The 17,027-nt window shown below is 36.4% G+C and overlaps 1 protein-coding gene across 1 annotated transcript in view; it reads right to left on the bottom strand.

The window, feature by feature from the left end:
• Window positions 1-9,294: 9,294 nt before the first annotated feature.
• Window positions 9,295-17,027, bottom strand: part of TMPRSS11E (transmembrane serine protease 11E) — a 32,034-nt gene continuing 24,301 nt past the window's right edge. The window contains exons 7-9 of the mRNA XM_023555098.2: window positions 14,808-15,067; window positions 13,737-13,879; window positions 9,295-9,744 (exon numbers count right to left, since the gene is read on the bottom strand). Coding sequence (XP_023410866.2) covers window positions 9,583-9,744; window positions 13,737-13,879; window positions 14,808-15,067 — 565 coding nt within the window. The 3' untranslated portion in view covers window positions 9,295-9,582. The remainder of the gene's footprint in view (window positions 9,745-13,736; window positions 13,880-14,807; window positions 15,068-17,027) is intronic.

Here is a 17,027-nt window from a genome sequence, read left to right as displayed (position 1 = left end):
GCACAGGGTTTGCTTGTTCTTTTTTTTTTTTAATCCATAATAGTCTAGTTTGTCATACTTTTTCCTTTATAATTTGTACTGTGAGAGATAAAATGTTAAAAAAAATCTTTTCCTCCTTGATTTCTTTAAAGCATTTTCCTTTAATATTTAAAGTCATATTTCTTCATATTCAGGTCTAAAAAACTTCAGAAATATTTTTTGTGGTGGCATGAAATAATTTTCAAATTTTGTGTTTTTTGTTTTTCTTTCTTATTAATAGCCTGTTTTCACAGATTCCTTTATTAAAAATTTATCCTTTTTCCATTGGTGTATAATGCCTCCAATTTCACAAATGGCACCTCCATGTTTCTTAGCTCTCTCCTATGTTTCACTGGCCTATATATCTTTTCCTCTGCTAAGGGTCATTATAAAACAATGGTTATTATAAAAACAAATCTCTTTTGTAATGAGACAGATAGTAAATATTTGAAGCTTTGCAAGCCATATGGTCTCAGTTGCAACTACTCAACTGCCATTGCAACACAAGAGCAGCCATAGACAATATGTAAACAAATGAACAGGACTTTTTTCCAATGAAACTTTATTTACAAAAGGAGGCATTAAGCCAGATTTGGCCCATGAGCTATGGTTTGCCAACCCCTGCTATAAAAAAAAAAAAAAAAAAACAATAAATTATGAATTCTGAGTGCATATATTTCTCAATATTATTTTTATTCAAGTTTACATCGGTTGTTCTTAACCTTTTATTCTGCCATGTGAATTTAAGAATCGGTTTATTAAGATACAAGGAGGGCTTTCAGATTTTGATAGAAATTTTATCTATTTCATAGAATATTTTGGGAAGATTAGACATCTTTATGATGTTGATTATTTATGAATATGGTTTATCTCTCCACTTGTCCAGATTTTCTATTCTACGCTTTAACTGCATTTTGTAATTTTCCTCATAAAGGCATAGAAAGAACATCTTTGATACATTTATTTCTATGTTTCAAGTTTTGCTTGCACTTGTGGCTGGTAACTTTTTTTCAATTATGGTTTCTAATTGTTTATTGCTAGTGTATAGAAATGCTACTGATTGGTATTAGTAGATAGTACATCTAGAAAATCTGCTGTCTCTTACAAATATTAGTAGTTGTCCGTAGATTTTCTTGGATTTTCTATGTAGACAATTATCTATAAATAGTGACATTTTTGAATTTTTTTCAATTCTTATTGCTCTTATTTCTTTTGTTTATATTATTGCTTGGCTAAAATCCACAATACAGTGTTGAATATTGGTGGCAATAGCAGCCATGCTTGTGTTGTTTCTGATCTCAATGGGAATGCTTCTGAAATTTACCATTAAATGTGTTTACTTTAGGATAGATACTCTTGTGGAGACAAAATCATATAATCCTTTTTAAGTTTTTTTATAATTGTTTTTGTTTTTGTTGAGAATATACACAGCAGAACATTCACCAATTCAACCGTTTCTACACAAACAATTCAGTGACATTGATTACATTTTTCCAGTTATGCCAACATTCTCACTCTCCTTTTCTGAGTTGTTCCTCCTCAATTAACATAAACTCACTGCTGGCTAAGTTTCCTATATAGTTTCCTACATAATCTTTTATGTTGCTGTTGTCTGTTCGATCCCAGATAGATACACCTTCGGAGAGCATGGTGCTCAAGGCAGACATTCTTTTTTTATTGTACTTTAGATGAAGGTTTACAGAACTAGTTTCTCATTAAACAGTTAGTACACATATTGTTTTATGAAATTGATCAAACAACCCCATGACATGTCAACACTCTCCCTTCTCAACCCTGGGTTTCCTATTGCAGTTTTCCTGTCCCTCCTGCCTTCTCATCCTTGCCCCTGGGTAGGTGTGCCCATTTAGTCTTGTATACATGGTTGAGCTACATTTGTTATTGCTTGCTTCATGGGCCTGTGTAATCGTTGGCTGAGGGGTGAACTTCAGGTGTGACTTCAGTATTGAGTTAGAAGAGTGTGCGGGGCCATATTCTCAAGGTTTCTCCAGTCTCTGTCAGACCAGTAAGTCTGGTCTTTTTTGTGTGAATTTTGTTCTACATTTTTCTCCAGCTTTGTCCAGGACCCTCTATTGTGATCTCTGTCAGAGCAGTAGGTGGTGGTAGCCAGGTACCATCTAGTTGGACTTAGTCTGGTGAAGGTTGTGGTATTTTTGATCCATTAGTCCTTTGGACTAATCTTTCCCTTACGTCTTTGGTTTTCTTCATTCTCCCTTGCTCCAGATGGGGTGGAACCAGTGGAATATCTTAGATGGCCGCTCACAAGCTTTTAAGACCCCAGACGCTACTACCAAAGTAGGACATAAAACATTTTCTTTACAAAGTATGTTACGCCATTTGAGTTAGATGAGATGACACAATCTTGCTTGCTGAAAATGAAGACGACTTGAAACACTTACTGATAAAGATCAGACTACAGCCTTTGCTCTTGATTGTATCCCACATAGTTCTTAGGTTTTCTTCATTCTGCTTCATTCTTTTCCCTGATTTTTCCTCCAGATGGCATCTCTGCATTTGACTTCAGTTTCACTGATTTTGTTTTCCGTTGTTTCAAATTTTTTCCTAAAACCTATTGCATTGTCTAGTTCTGAAATTTTGTTGTTTACGTTTTGGATTTCTAATTGCTGTTTTTGTATGATTTTTAATAATTTATTTTGAAATTTTGTTCTATTATTTTCTTAAATTTTTCTATTGCTTTATCAGTGTTTTCTTGATTTTGGCTATATTTTGGTTGGATCCTATGAGGCAACCCCTGCAGAGGGCACACACAGGCCTCTGCCCTGCATGGGCAAGTATTACAACACTTTCAGCTCCACTGACAAGCCACCTGCCTGAAGCCACTCAGCTCTCACATCATGGGCTGGCAAGCCCACCGCCACTGTCTCACTGTCTTGGGCTGTCTTTGGTGTTACAACCCTTTCTTCTCAGTCTAGGAGGTTCTCAGGGCAGGGATCCCCGGTGCATGGTCCAAGACTTTTCTTGATGATAGAGAGGTCTCCCTGGAACTCTGCAGGATTGGCCCTTACATAAGCTTACCCAAACCAAAAAAATTAACCCATTGCCATCAAGTCACATTCTGACTCACAGTGACCCTGTAGGACAGAGTAGAAGTGCCCCATAGGTATCCCAATGCTCTAAATCTTTACAGAAGCAGACTGAGACACATTTCTCCTGAGAGGTGGCTGAAGGGTTTGAACTGACAACTTTTTGGTTAGAGCCCAGTGTTTAACCACTGCACCACCAGGGCTCCTCCATATAAGCCTACTCCTTGTCAATTTCAAGGAATGGCCCTCCCACCAGGACCACAAACTGACCAACCCCATTTGTAGGCCACAGTCATTCAATTTATGTAGTAATCAACCAATCACTTGCAAGACTGTGGCTCTGCCAATCATTTTGTAAGAGTTACAAGACCATTGCCAGAAAGGCCATATGAAAGCAATTCACTGAACTGCAAGGATGGCCAGGAAGCATTAGGATTATACCAGAGGTTTATGATCATGAATTTGAAGTCAGACCAGTCAATCTAGTTGTGCATTTTTGTTTAACCATGTTTAGCTACATGGATATTGGAGGAAAGAGTTGGATTTTACCAAAGTGGTGGTAAAAAGTAAGTGTGGCAGAGTAGCTGCCGACAATATTAAATCCCAGATCTCGCTCCTCTGACATGAAACTTTAAGTAATCAGTCCAAATCAATTTATTATCAATTCTGTTTCACTTATGTTCTGACATCAGCTGCAAATGTGGCACTTTTTTCTCTGACCCTAACCACCAGAGCTAGCTCAGACCTCACAAGTAAAAGGGCACAGTCCTCCAGACTGCCAGGTCTGCTCAAGACTTCAGACGCCAGCCACAAGCTTGTGAGTCCCCACAATATCCTCTCTTCTGACCTGCTGGCTACAAATTTGGAGTTTTCCCACTGTACCTTTAGAATGCCAGCACAAGCTCGAGAGTCCCCAGGGCTCCCTTCACTTCTGACCTGCTGGCTCCTACTACCCGCTTGGGTTTGATAATTTGCTAGAATGACTCCCAGAACTCATGGAAAGCTCTATACTTAAAATTAGTTTTATTATGGCAAAAAAAATAAAGAATACAAATGAAGAGATGCATACAGCAAGGTCTGAGAGGGTACCCAGCATGGATCTTCTGTGTCCCAAAAAGGGATATGCTTCTATACCACGTTCATTGATGTCTGTCACCAACCAGGAAGTCATTGAGTCTCCCTGTCCAGAGCCTTTATTAGGGCTTCACACATGTTTGATTGAGTCATGCCTTCTTCTCCCCCTAAGTGGGCTGATATCACAAGGTGATCTTTCTGACCTGAATTGCCTCATTAGCATAAACCTTCAGGTGTGCTCTGGAGGCCTCATCAAAGACACTTCAATCGCTGGGGAAATTCCAAGATTTTAGAAATTATTTCTCAGGAACCAAGGACAAAGATCTAATTCTTTGTGTAAAGTAGCAAAGAGAAAGAGAGATTGGGGAAGAAGTCAAGGGCATATGCAAGGCTGTAATTATAAGCAGGGTACAGCCATACCAAAGCATGTCAACTAATGGAGACCTTAAAATTCCACGTCACAGCCTCTGTCTTTCACTCCACCTTGAGAACTGTATAATAAAAATTACATTAGGACAAACAAATTATTGAGTCATGGTTATAAAAATTAAACTAAGAAGATGAACAAATATTTATTGAGTATATCCCTATATTAGAATCCACCCCACAAGTACAGTGTAGAAGCTGATACAGAGATGTCAGAAAATCATTACATACATCATATATCAGGAGATAAATTCAGGCACAATTATAGGCTCACCATACAAACTGTGTTTTTAGTCTGATTGCATACCACGTAGGAAAGTAAAGAACAAGATTTTATATTAACCAAAATAAGATATTTAGAGGTACTTGTGGCAAAGTACAGAAATACAACAATTAGGTCATTACACATTCATGAAGGAAATACTGTTAATTCTTTTGTATTCAAGTCATTGTTTCTTTTTATTTTACATATATTGCTGCTTGTTTGCTTTTCACACTGTATATTCACTCTTCACTTAATAAATATCTGTTGAGCACCTATCATAAATAATGTACTTCCCTATAAACTATGAAAGGTATACAAATGAATCAGTCACAGTCCCTACTCCTAAGAAACTTGCAGTCTAGTTGTTGAAATCAAATCTATTCATGCTATCTAAAATACGTAAGTAGAGAGTGATAAGTACAAATAGTTTAAAAACTGGTAAGGAGCCATCCTGGAAATGAATATGGCAGTTTCTTCAAAAGCTAAACATGTGCTTACTATATGGCCCTGAAATTGCACTCTTGGGCATTTATCACAGAGAAATAAAAATGTATGTTTCTACAAAACTTGCACGTGAATGTTCATAGTAGCTTACTGTAATAACCCAAAACTAAAAACAACCCAAATATTCTTCCATGGGTCAATGGTTAAGCAAATTGTGGTACACTCATACCATAGAATACTACTCAGTAATAAAAAGGAATGAAATATTGATACAAACAACAACTTGGATAGATCTAAAGGGGATGATGCTGGTGAAAAAAGCCAATCCTACAAGGTTACATACTGTATGGTTTCATTTGTTTACTCTCCTTGAAATAACAAAGTTAGAGAAATGGAGAATAGATTAGGGAGGGAGGTGAGTGTGACTATAAAAGGATAGCATAGGGGATTCTTCAGATGGAACTGTTCTGTCTCTTGACTATGGTGGTAGTGATATGAATCTACACTTGTGATAAAATCACACAGATCTAAACACACACACAGTGTGTATATTTTTAAAACTTGTGAAATCTGAGTAAAGTTGATGAGTTGTCTTCATGTCAATTTCCAGATGGTGATATTGTACTATTGTTAAGCAAGATACTATCATTGGGGGAAACTAGAAAAAAGTACACAAGATCTCTCTGAATTATATTTTACAACTGTATGTGAATCTACAGTTATCTCAAAGGAACATTATATTTCAGAATTGCAGAAAAGAGGATGTTGCTTCCATTTGAAGAAATCAAGGAATTCTTCATGGAGGAGGCAACACTTGAACTAAACTTGATCTAATCCTGTTGCTCTATGGTTAATAAGGATTATCACTTTAAAATAGTGAAATGAACAATTAGAATAAACTCTCATGGTCATAGAGTACCATGTTTTGGAATGATCACAATAAAACTTCTTTTTTAGAATGAGACTGAAACAAGAAACCAGCCAATTCTATTGATCTAATTATTTCTTCATTTCAAAAATATTTATTCAGCTATTATGATCAAGTATCATATTGTTTAAAACAAGACTTTTTTTTTTTTGTTACAGCCACAGTTATAATATCTACCATTTCCTGAGTACCTACCATGTTTCAAGAACTGTGCTAAGCATTTTCAAACATTAACTCATTTTAATGCCTACAACAACCATCGGAGGTAAATATTCTTATCCCTGCCTTATTGGTGAGTAAACTGAGGTCTAGAGTGTTTAAATAACTTATGTCATACAGTTACTAAAACCTAGGAAAGACTTCTTAAAATTAACCTGTAAAAAATAATAAAGCTATGTTTTCTGCATAACACAAAAATAAAAGAGCCATTCAACAACATTTATTGAAAGATTATTATATACAGAGAACTTTATGAGGCTCAGAGGGAAGAGAGGTAAAATATATAGATGAGGAACTTCCCGCCCTCTTGTACAATTAAAAAATATCATTAGAGTCATGACTTTACACCTTCTCCTCACTTATCTACATGGTTATGTTCCGAAGACCAGTCATTATGCAAAATTGGTGTTATGTAAAAATGGAGGATGCTACATCAGATCACAAAATGGAGGACGATTACATCATTACATAACTGCCAAATTACATCATTTCCTAACTGCCAAATTACATCATTACATAACTGCCAAACCACTGAGAATCATGGCTCAGCTAAGGTGACACATAACTTTACCCACAAAAGCCAGCATTACTCTCACCTCACACCTCAGTGTTCATTACTGCCAGAAGTACATCATTAATGTGCCAAATAATCGATGGTAGATTTTTTACTATTGTCATAAATGTGAAATATTGAGTAATGAGAGAGTCAACAAGTAAAGATAAGGTGTACCTTTCAAAAGGAGTTTTCATTTTAAAAGTATGACTCTGTATTATCCATTTCTCTGTGTACATCAAGTTTCAACTATTGCTCATATTTTCACTGTGACTCCAGCCTCTATTTCTCAAATCTTTTGTAAAAGGAAATACCAAAATTTTTTCTCTGAGAAATATAATGCAATTTAAAATATTAAAATTTCTCCTTAATTTAGATATCCTCAAGTTTGTCGCAGAGGGAATTCTTCAAATCACATGCATCACTTTTTTCTTTTTCTTTTTTTAGTTTGGAATCTAATCTCCAGAAATATGGGAAATACTAACTAATAAGTATGCCATGTAAATGCCTATGCAAGAATGAACTGCATTCTTTTGCATTTCAAGGTCCTATCATAGAATTTCTACTACATTTTTCAGTATTACTTGAAGATCCAGTTCTTCATGCATTAGGTTCTTAGAGCTTGGAGGTGCCACCTAGAGGCCCAGCTGGAGAATGTACTGAGACAAAAGCAATCAATTTTTAATGGGATCGAAGCAAAACACCCGTTGCTGTTGAGTCAATTCCGACTCATAAAGACCCGAAAGGACAGACTAGAACTGCTCTCACAGGCTTTCCAAGGCTGTCATCTTTACAGAAGCAAACTTCTACATCTTTGTCCCTCTGAGCGGCTGGCAGGTTCAAACTTTTGGTTAGCAGCCAAGTACTTAACCACTGCATCACCTGGGCTCCTCTTTTAATGGGGCATTGACAGTAATTTAGTTGGAACTGTGTTTATGTCTTAAAATTCATCATTTTTCTCAAATTTGTTTTTTTTTTTCCCAAAACATTTCATTAAATGGAACAAAAAATACTTTATGCAAAAGATTAATACTGTTAATTCATGTCAGTTTTCTTATCTTAGCCAAGATTCTAAGTTTTATCAGCTCATTTGCAAATATTATTTGGGTCAATGGAGAGAAAATTTTTCCTACTAATGTACAGAACTTGCACAAGTAGCTGTATACAAGGAGGAAAGGGTAACTGAGAGACCCAATGAAATCTCAACATTAGTCTGCCCATACGTCATAGTGTCATTCTTGACTTCATAATTCACTTGAATGTTGTGTCTACAACAGCTCAGTAATAATTTAGAAAAACTCAGATTATGAAGGTGGCTGATATTAAGTTTTTATTCTTCAGTTTCATATCCAGGTAGTTAGTAATTCCTTGACAGATTAGATGCAGCAGAGAGGCAGTTCCCGGGATAACTTCCCTATGATATCTTCCATGTGAGCCCAGATGATTCCGACAAGACCACCAGCTCTACACAGGCTGTAAATACAGTAGTCAGGGCAAAAAATATCTGCAATCACCTCAGACTGAAGCTCTTATCCCTGGCTTCAGTTGCATTGTTACAGCTATACTTTAACACCTGGATCTTTCTTCCCTTCAAGGCTTTGTAGTTTAGAAAAAATTTAAATGTACAAGCAGTTAGTTCTAATCCCATTTTACTTAATAGTTTGGATGGATTATCTCATCATCCCCTCCCATCCAACCACGCCAAAAAAAAAAAAAAAAATTTACTACATAAAATATGCTGGTTGTCTTTATGTGAATTTCATTATAGTCTCAAATCTTAGAAGAATTCACAATAAACTGACTAGTGGCATTTTCCCATCTTCCTCTTCTTCATGGATTATATTATAATGTCGAGCACACAGGTGACTTATTTGTTTTGTTTTTTTTTAATATACTGACATTTTTGGCAGTACAAAGTTAAAATAAATATTGTTTTAATTTGGTCAGAGCAAGTACATTATATAGACTCTGTGTAGTTATTGTAGATCACAAGAAAATGGAATCTTCCCACCATTTATCTCAGTAGTTGTTTAACTAGATATGAAAATAAAGTTACATCTTGGTTTTTCTCTGTAGTGTTTTACTTAGGCCCCATTGTTTCTCTATCATGACATGTTTGGCGTTCTGTTGTCTCTGTTTGCTTGACTTTCTAAAATGAATATGATCATTTTCCTCAATAGAGAAAAAAAAATACTGAATACTTTTGTATATAAGAAATTCAGTTTTTTCCTTTTTAAGTTTACTTTCACTCCTAGTCCTACACCTTGAAAGTGGAAATTTATTGAAATGAGAGAAGCTGGGGAAATAAAAGAAAGAATCACTTCTAATTCTGTACACACATTAGAAATTTATGTCAACAAGCCAAAATCTTGATGGCAGAAAAATCCTAGGAAATAAAGGGTGTATGTTGAGACAGAGTCCATCAGGCAGAAGGATACTCATGTGTGGAGCAGAGCTAAGATGAAAATATATCAAGCAGCTTAGTTAGATAGGCCAGATCTTGGTTACCTGCAAGAGTTCTTTTACAATTTTGTATCTCTAAGAATGGTCCACACACACACAAATGTATTCCATTCTACTGGGTTTTTCTCTCTTAGATACCAGTTGTGGAGGCAATCCAGTCCCGGAAGGCAGTTACTCTCGTATAAACCCCAGGCTTATTGAGTTGCCCACATTCATCTCCCCAGCTCACTATTCCAGCAAGGTACCATATATCCCTAGCATTTGAACTAACAAGTGGTCCTCCAGAGTCACCCTAAGGGAAAAGGAGAGATTAGCAATTAAAATTCAGTTCATCACGGAGCAATTTGCTATTTTCTAACTTAAGAGTTTAATGAAATGGGTTATTTTCAAAATTCTTCAGTGTGTTTGAATGCAGAAGTGCTTCCTTGGGTTGCCATCAGTTATCCACATAACGGGGAGAAACACAATTCCTGGAGAATTGGCTTAGATTCAGGGTTCAGTCCACTGAAATTGAAGGCTCTACCTCTTTGGAGAGCAGTGCTCTTAGCTTACCTGATATATAGGACAAAAACAATTTCCTGTTATCTTCCCAGTGGAGGTTGCCTCTTAATCAGTGTGACATAGCTTCCAAAAAAGGGTAAAGAGTCTATTACTGATAAAGAGCAGGGATGTTATAGTCAGACACCTGGGATTAAATCTCAAGTCTAAACCAGTTGCTGACAAGCTAACTCCAACTCACGGCAACCCTACATGTGTTAGAGTAGAGCTGTGTTCTATAGAGTCTTCAAATGACTGATTTTTTGCAAGTAGATCATCAGGCCTTTCTTCTGAGACACCTCTGGGTGGACTCAAACTCCTTTTAGTTAGTAGCATGACACATTGACAGTTTGTACCACTCAGGCGCTCTGTCTCAGGTCTGGTCTTTCCAAACTGGCTAAGGCTTTCAATTTATTTATTTATAAATGTTCCCAATAACACTTACCCCAGATGATTAGTCTGAGAATTACTGTAAGACAGTGAATGTAAGGTGATTAGCACAGAGTCTGACAAAAAGTAGAACTTGGTAAATGCATAAATATGCACCACAAATTCAAATTGTTTATATCTTGTGAACTCTAGACAGCTGCTTCTTTATACATGTAATAAGAACATGGAACTGACAGATCATCCCTCAGCCAGTGAAGTATCTGGTCATTGACCACTCATTAAGTGTTCAACACCTATGAAGCTCTTAATTAAATTACATATTATCTCATTAACTCATGTAATCCTTGCAAGAAAGCATAGAGATAGACTTTATTTTCTCCATTTTGATTTTCTAAAGCTGAAAAAAATTAAGTAACTTTCCCTGAGGTCACATGATAACCAACAACAGAAACTGAATTTGATGTACATGCTTTTTTCCCTATGTTATACTACTTCCTGTGAATTGTCTAATTAGTATAAAAATATCAATTAATATTAACAGTACCTGAATTGGAAATAATGTTTTTATAATTTTTAAATCAGTTAACCAATAAATATTTACTGATATGTAAATGCATGGGTCTTGGCCTCAAGGATACTATAGTAAAACCTGTGAAACCTGGAACCTGTGTAAGCTGGAAACTTCTCAGAAAAGGAAAACACAAATATTTTCCACTAATAGCGATAGAAAAGTGGTAAGACTGCACCCTGTCAAAGGTGGAAAATTTGTGAGACTCAGAAAAACAAAGCAGTCCCATTGAGTTCCAGTTCTCACAGGTTTCACTCTATAATCTGCTTGTAAAAAATAAGATGCTCATACAAAAGTTATTTAAAAATAAGTCATTTTGATAATTGAGACCCAAGCCTATATGAAGCAGAGAAGGAGCAGATTTACACAGAGGAAAAAGTTGGAAAGGACTGTGGTGAAGCCAGAGTGGATTAAGTTGTTTTTTTTTTTTTAACACAATGAAGGCAAAAAGCCAGATGCAGTATGTATATGAAAGAATTAGAGGACAAACACATAAAGTTTTTATTACGAAAATTAAAAATGGGTGATGTACAATTTTATGGATTCAGATTGGAAATCATACATGTTAACACAGAATTTCAAATACCAATATGGGGCGTAAAGCGCACACTAGATATATAGGCCTGTCCAATCAGAAGAATGACAGTATCAGAGTGGTGGTATCAGAAAAGCCTAGTGAGGAGCTTGAAATTCTACCTCTGCTAATCAGTAATAAGGCATTACTCCCTTAGCTGAGTGTCAAAAAATAATGAGTAGGGAACCTGGACTTCAAACTCTACTTGGCAGTAATGAAATAGTAGCCTCCCACTCCCGCCGATGTGGTCTCAGAGGAGCCCTGCTAAACAGAAGATTTAACTATTTAAATAGGACCTGGAGTCTTATAGTATAATGCCCAAAATGCCCCAAATACATTTGACAATCACTTGTCATACCAAGAAACAGGAAAATCTCAACTTGAATAAGAAAAAACAATCAAAGACACCAACACTAATATGAATATGAATATGAATAGATGTTGGAATTATCTGATGAAAATTTTAAAGCAGCCATCATACAACTGTCTCAATGAGCAACTGCTACCACACTTAAAACAAATGGGGGAAAAAAAGACTCAGCAAAGAAATAGCAGACACAAAGATACCCCAATGGCAATCTTAGAACTTAAAAATACAATAACCAAAACATAAAACTCAGGGAATAGGCTCAATAGCAGAATGGAGATGACAGAGCAAAGAGTCAGTAATCATGTAGACAGAATGATAGAAATTACCTAATCTGAAAAACAGAGACAAAATGGAGTGAAAAAAAAAAAAATTAAAAGAAACTCAGGTACCTGTGGCACTATAACAAAAGATCTATTATTCCCACTGGAGTCCCAGAAGGAAAGGAGAAATAAGGAAGGGGAGTGAAAAAGTATTCATAGAAATAATGGCTGAAAATTTACCAAATTTGGTAACAGACATGAGCCTACAGCTTCAAAAAGCTAAGCAAATGCCAAACAGGATAAATCCAAAGAAATCCATGTCAAGTCACATCATAATCCAACTTCTGAAAACTAAAGGCAAAGAAAAAAAGTCTTGAATGCTGAAAGAGAAAAATGACACCTGACTTACAGGGAAAAGAACAATTTGACTGACAGCAGACTTCTCTTCAGAAACCACGGAGGCCAGAAAAAAAGTGGCTGGGGAGTAACAAAAGAACAAAAACATTTTTTAACTGCTGAAGCTGAAAAACTCTCAACCCCAAATTCTATATTCAACAAATTATCCTTCAGAAAAGAAAGGAAAGCAAAGGTTTTTTCAGACCAAAAAAAAAAAAAAAAAGACCCTAAGACAATTTGTCGCTGGCATATCTACCTTAAAGAATGGCTAAAGGAAATGATAAAAGAAGAAATCTTAGAAAATTAGGAAGGAAGAACAACAGAAAGATCAAAACTATGCGTAAATACAACAGACTTTCTCCTGTTGAGTTTTCTATGTGATGTTTGACAACTGAAGCAAAAACTTTGTCCAGTGTGGTTCTCAATATATGTACAGGAAATATTTAATATTTACCTTATTAATATTTAATATTACGAACAGGAGAAGGTAAAGGAACTTAAGGGGAGGTAAGTTTTCTATTATACACTTTGTTCAAAATAGTAAAATGTTGACACCAGTAGACTGTAATAAGTTATGTGTGCATAGTATAACATCTAGAGGAACCACTAAAAAATTTCCACAAGGAGATCATCAAAAACACTATAGAGAAATAAAAATGGAATTCTAAAATAAAGTTACTGTTCTATTAATACGACATTCTCAAAATGACAAAATTACAAATATGAAGAACAGATTAGTGATTGCCAGAGATTAGGGACGGTGGGGAGAAAGGCAATGGGTGTCACTGTAAAGGAAGATCTTTGTTATGATGGAATAGTTCTTCATCTTGATTGTGGTGGTGGTTACACAAATCTACACATGTGATAAAATGCCATAGAGCTATAAGCACACATTGTACCATGTCAATTTCTCGGTTTTTAAAGAAAGACTTGGCCATCTGTTCCTGTAAAGATTACAGCCAAGAAACCCATATAGAGTAGTTCTACTCTGTAACACAGGGGGTTGCCATGAGTTAGAGGTGGACTTGACAACCACTAACAATAACAACAATAGTAATATAAGATATAACCATTGGGGGAAAGTGGGTGAAGGGTACATGGGATTCTTTGGTACCATCTTTGCAACTTCCCATAATTATTTCAAAATAAAAAGGTAGCATGGGGCGTATTAATAAGTAAAACCACTTACCTGGCATGCATCTTTATTTCCTTGCCAGGAGCCAGCGCATAACATTCTAGGAGTTATGGCACCATTGTAAGCTCGAGGTTCATTACATCTTTTAGTGTCTATGAGATCCACCTGTACTTGCCGAAGATGATTTTGACTGCTACCTAAAGGGGAAAAAATCATGTTTGTATTTGTGGATATACATATATTTTAAGGAGACTTGGTGGCATATTTTTGTATTTGTGGATATACATATATTTTAAGGAGACTTGCTGGCATAGTGGTTAAACCGATTGACTGCTAACTGAAAGGTCAGCATTTCTAAACCGCCAGTGGCTCAGTAGGAAAAAGAGACGGCAGTCTGCCCCCATAGAGATTTACAGCATTGGAAACCCTGTGGGGTCACTATGAATCTGAATCAACTCAATGACAGTGGGTTTTTGGGTTACATATATTTTACGAATTTGGAGAAATTCTTACATAATTATTCAGTAAGACAGTGATGTAGAATCTTAGGATATGTGTTTTTCAGATACAGTAATATCTAGAAAGAGATTGCTCATCAGAGTTCTTCCTACCTACTTTAAATTCGAACTGCTGACCTTTTGGTTAGCAGCTGTAGCTCTTAACCACTATGCCACCAGGGTTTCCAAATGAAAAGTTAGGTAACTAGGAAAGCACCTCAAATCGTTTAAGTAATTTCCAGTCCGTTGGTTACCTCAGAAGGAAACTGGGTTTGGGAAGAAAGGTGGCTTCATAATACTCCGTGATCTTCACAATTGGGTCTATTAATGATCTCTAATATGCTAGTTAATTCCCTCATAAAAAGTTCAGTGGCTAGGAGACATATTTACTCTTTCAGACACCTTACCAAACACCATTACTGTAGTAATAGTAATGCACTTAATAATAACCTAAGGCTTGAAAAATTTATATGTCTTCTAAAAATGTAGTTCACTAGTAAGGCTTGGCTTGACCTAGGTCCATATGACAACCAATCAGCATATTTTGGCATAATGACATTCCATTCTTTAAATGCATTAGAATACAAAGTTACATTGCTGTAATCTGAGTTTTTGTTCAGATGCTCACCATCGTTTCGCAGTGCTCCAAATCCAGTCACAAACATATGGTCACCTGGGTGGAACTCATGAGAAGCATCAGGAAGGCAAATTCTGTGTACAACATTTGTGTAGGGAACAGGGCTAGAAAGCTGTGCAACTGCAATATCATAGTCATGGGATGGGTATTTGTAATTTTCATGGACAATTATCCTCCTGAGGCCTCGTTTCATTTTTGGAGGCATTAGTGTTACTCCAAAGGAAGCAGTCCATCGGCCTGGATCTTTATATCTGGGGGGGAAAAAGGAAGAATAAATTCCATTTTACTATGCCACTAATAAAATGTTTTCATATCAAACAATGTAATCTGCAGGTGTCAATACAAGTTTTTCTTTTAAAATTATAACTTCTACGTACTGACATACCTCAGAGATATTTCAGGTCCAGTTCCCGACAATCACAACAAAATGAATATCTAACTAAAAAGAGTCACACTAAATCCTTTATTTCCCAGTGCATATAAAAGTTATGTTTACACTATACTGTAGTCTACTAAGTGCAATAGCATTATGTCTAAAAAAACAATGTACATACGTTAACTAAAAAATCCTTTATTGTTAAAAAATGCTAACCATCATCCGAGGCTTTAGTGAGTCATAATCTTTTTGCTAATGGAGGGTCTTGCCTCGATGTTGATGGCTGCTGACTGATTAGGGTGGTGGTTGCTGAAAGTTGGTGTGGCTGTGGCAATTTCTAAAAATAAGACAACAATGAAGTTCGCCACATCAATTGACTGTTCCTTTCACGAAAGATTTCTCTGTAGCATGCAATGCTGTTTGATAGCATTTTACCCCCGATAGAACTTCTTTCAGAATTACAGTTAATCCTCTCAAACCCTTCCACTGCTTTATCAACTAAGTTTATGTAATATTCCATTTCAAGAAACCATTTTCTTTGCTCCTCCATAAGAAGCAACTCCTTATCTATTAAAGTTTGGTCATGAGATTGTAGCGATTCAGTCACATCTTCAGACTCCACTTTTAATTCTATTATTACTGTTTCCATCACATCTGCAGTTACTTCCTCCACTGAAGTCTTGAACGCCCCAAAATCATCCAAGAGGATTGGAATCAACTTCTTCCAAAATCCTGTTAATACTGATGTTTTGACTACCTCCCACAAATCATGAATGTTCTTAATGGCATCTAGAATGGTGATCCCTTTCCAGAAGGTGTTTCATTTATTTCCCAGAGCCATCAGAGGAATCATTATCTAAAGCAGTGATTGCATTTCTGATGAAATACATTTCTTAATAACAAGTCAAATAATAGACTTGCAAGTTGAAATTACACCTCGATCCACGGGCTGCAGAATGGATGTTGTGGTAAAAAAAAAAAAAAAAACATTGCCATCAAGTCGATTCCAACTCATAGTGAACCTTAGGACAGAGTAGAACTGCCCCATAGAGCTTCCAAAGAGTGCCTGGTGGATTTGAACTGCTGACCCTTTGGTTAGGAGATGTAGCTCTTAACCACTATGCCACCAGGGTTTCTGATGTTGTGGTAGCAGGCATGAAAACAACATTAATCTCTTTGCGCATCTCCACAAGAGTTCTTGGGTGACCAGGTGCATTGTCAACAAGCAGTAATATTTTGAAAGGAATCTTTTTTCCTGAGCAGTAGGTCTCCACAGAAGGCTTAAAAGATTTAGTAAACCATGTTGTAAACAGATGTGCTGTCATCCAGGCTTTGTTGTTCCAGTTATAGAGCACAGGCAAAGTAGATTTAATATAATTCTTAAGGGCCCTCGGATTTTTGGAATGACAAATGAGCATTGGTTTCAACTTAAAGTCACCAGCTGGATTAGCCCATAACAAGAGAGTCAACCTGTCTTTTGAAGCTTTGAAGCCAGAAATTGACTTCTCCTCTCCAGCTATGAAAGTCTTTGATGGCATCGTCTTCCAATATAAGGCTCTTTTGTCTACATTGAAATCTGTTGTTTAGTGTAGCCACCTTCATCAGTCATCTTAGCTAGATCTTCTGGATAACTCACTGCAGCTTCCACAACAGCATTTGCTGCTTCACCTTGCTCTTTTAGATCATAGCAACAGCTTCTTTCCTTAAACCTCATGAACCAACCTCTGCTAGCTTCAAACTTTTCTTCTGCAGCTTCATCACCTCTCTCAGCCTTCACAGAATTGAAGAGAGTTAGATCCTTGCTCTGGATTAGGCTTTGGCTTAAGGGAACGTTG

This window comes from Loxodonta africana, chromosome 5 (assembly GCF_030014295.1).
Source record: "Loxodonta africana isolate mLoxAfr1 chromosome 5, mLoxAfr1.hap2, whole genome shotgun sequence".
Lineage (NCBI taxonomy): Eukaryota > Metazoa > Chordata > Mammalia > Proboscidea > Elephantidae > Loxodonta > Loxodonta africana.
The sequence above is the reverse complement of the archived record's forward strand: the minus strand, read 5'-3'. Positions and strand labels throughout refer to the sequence as shown.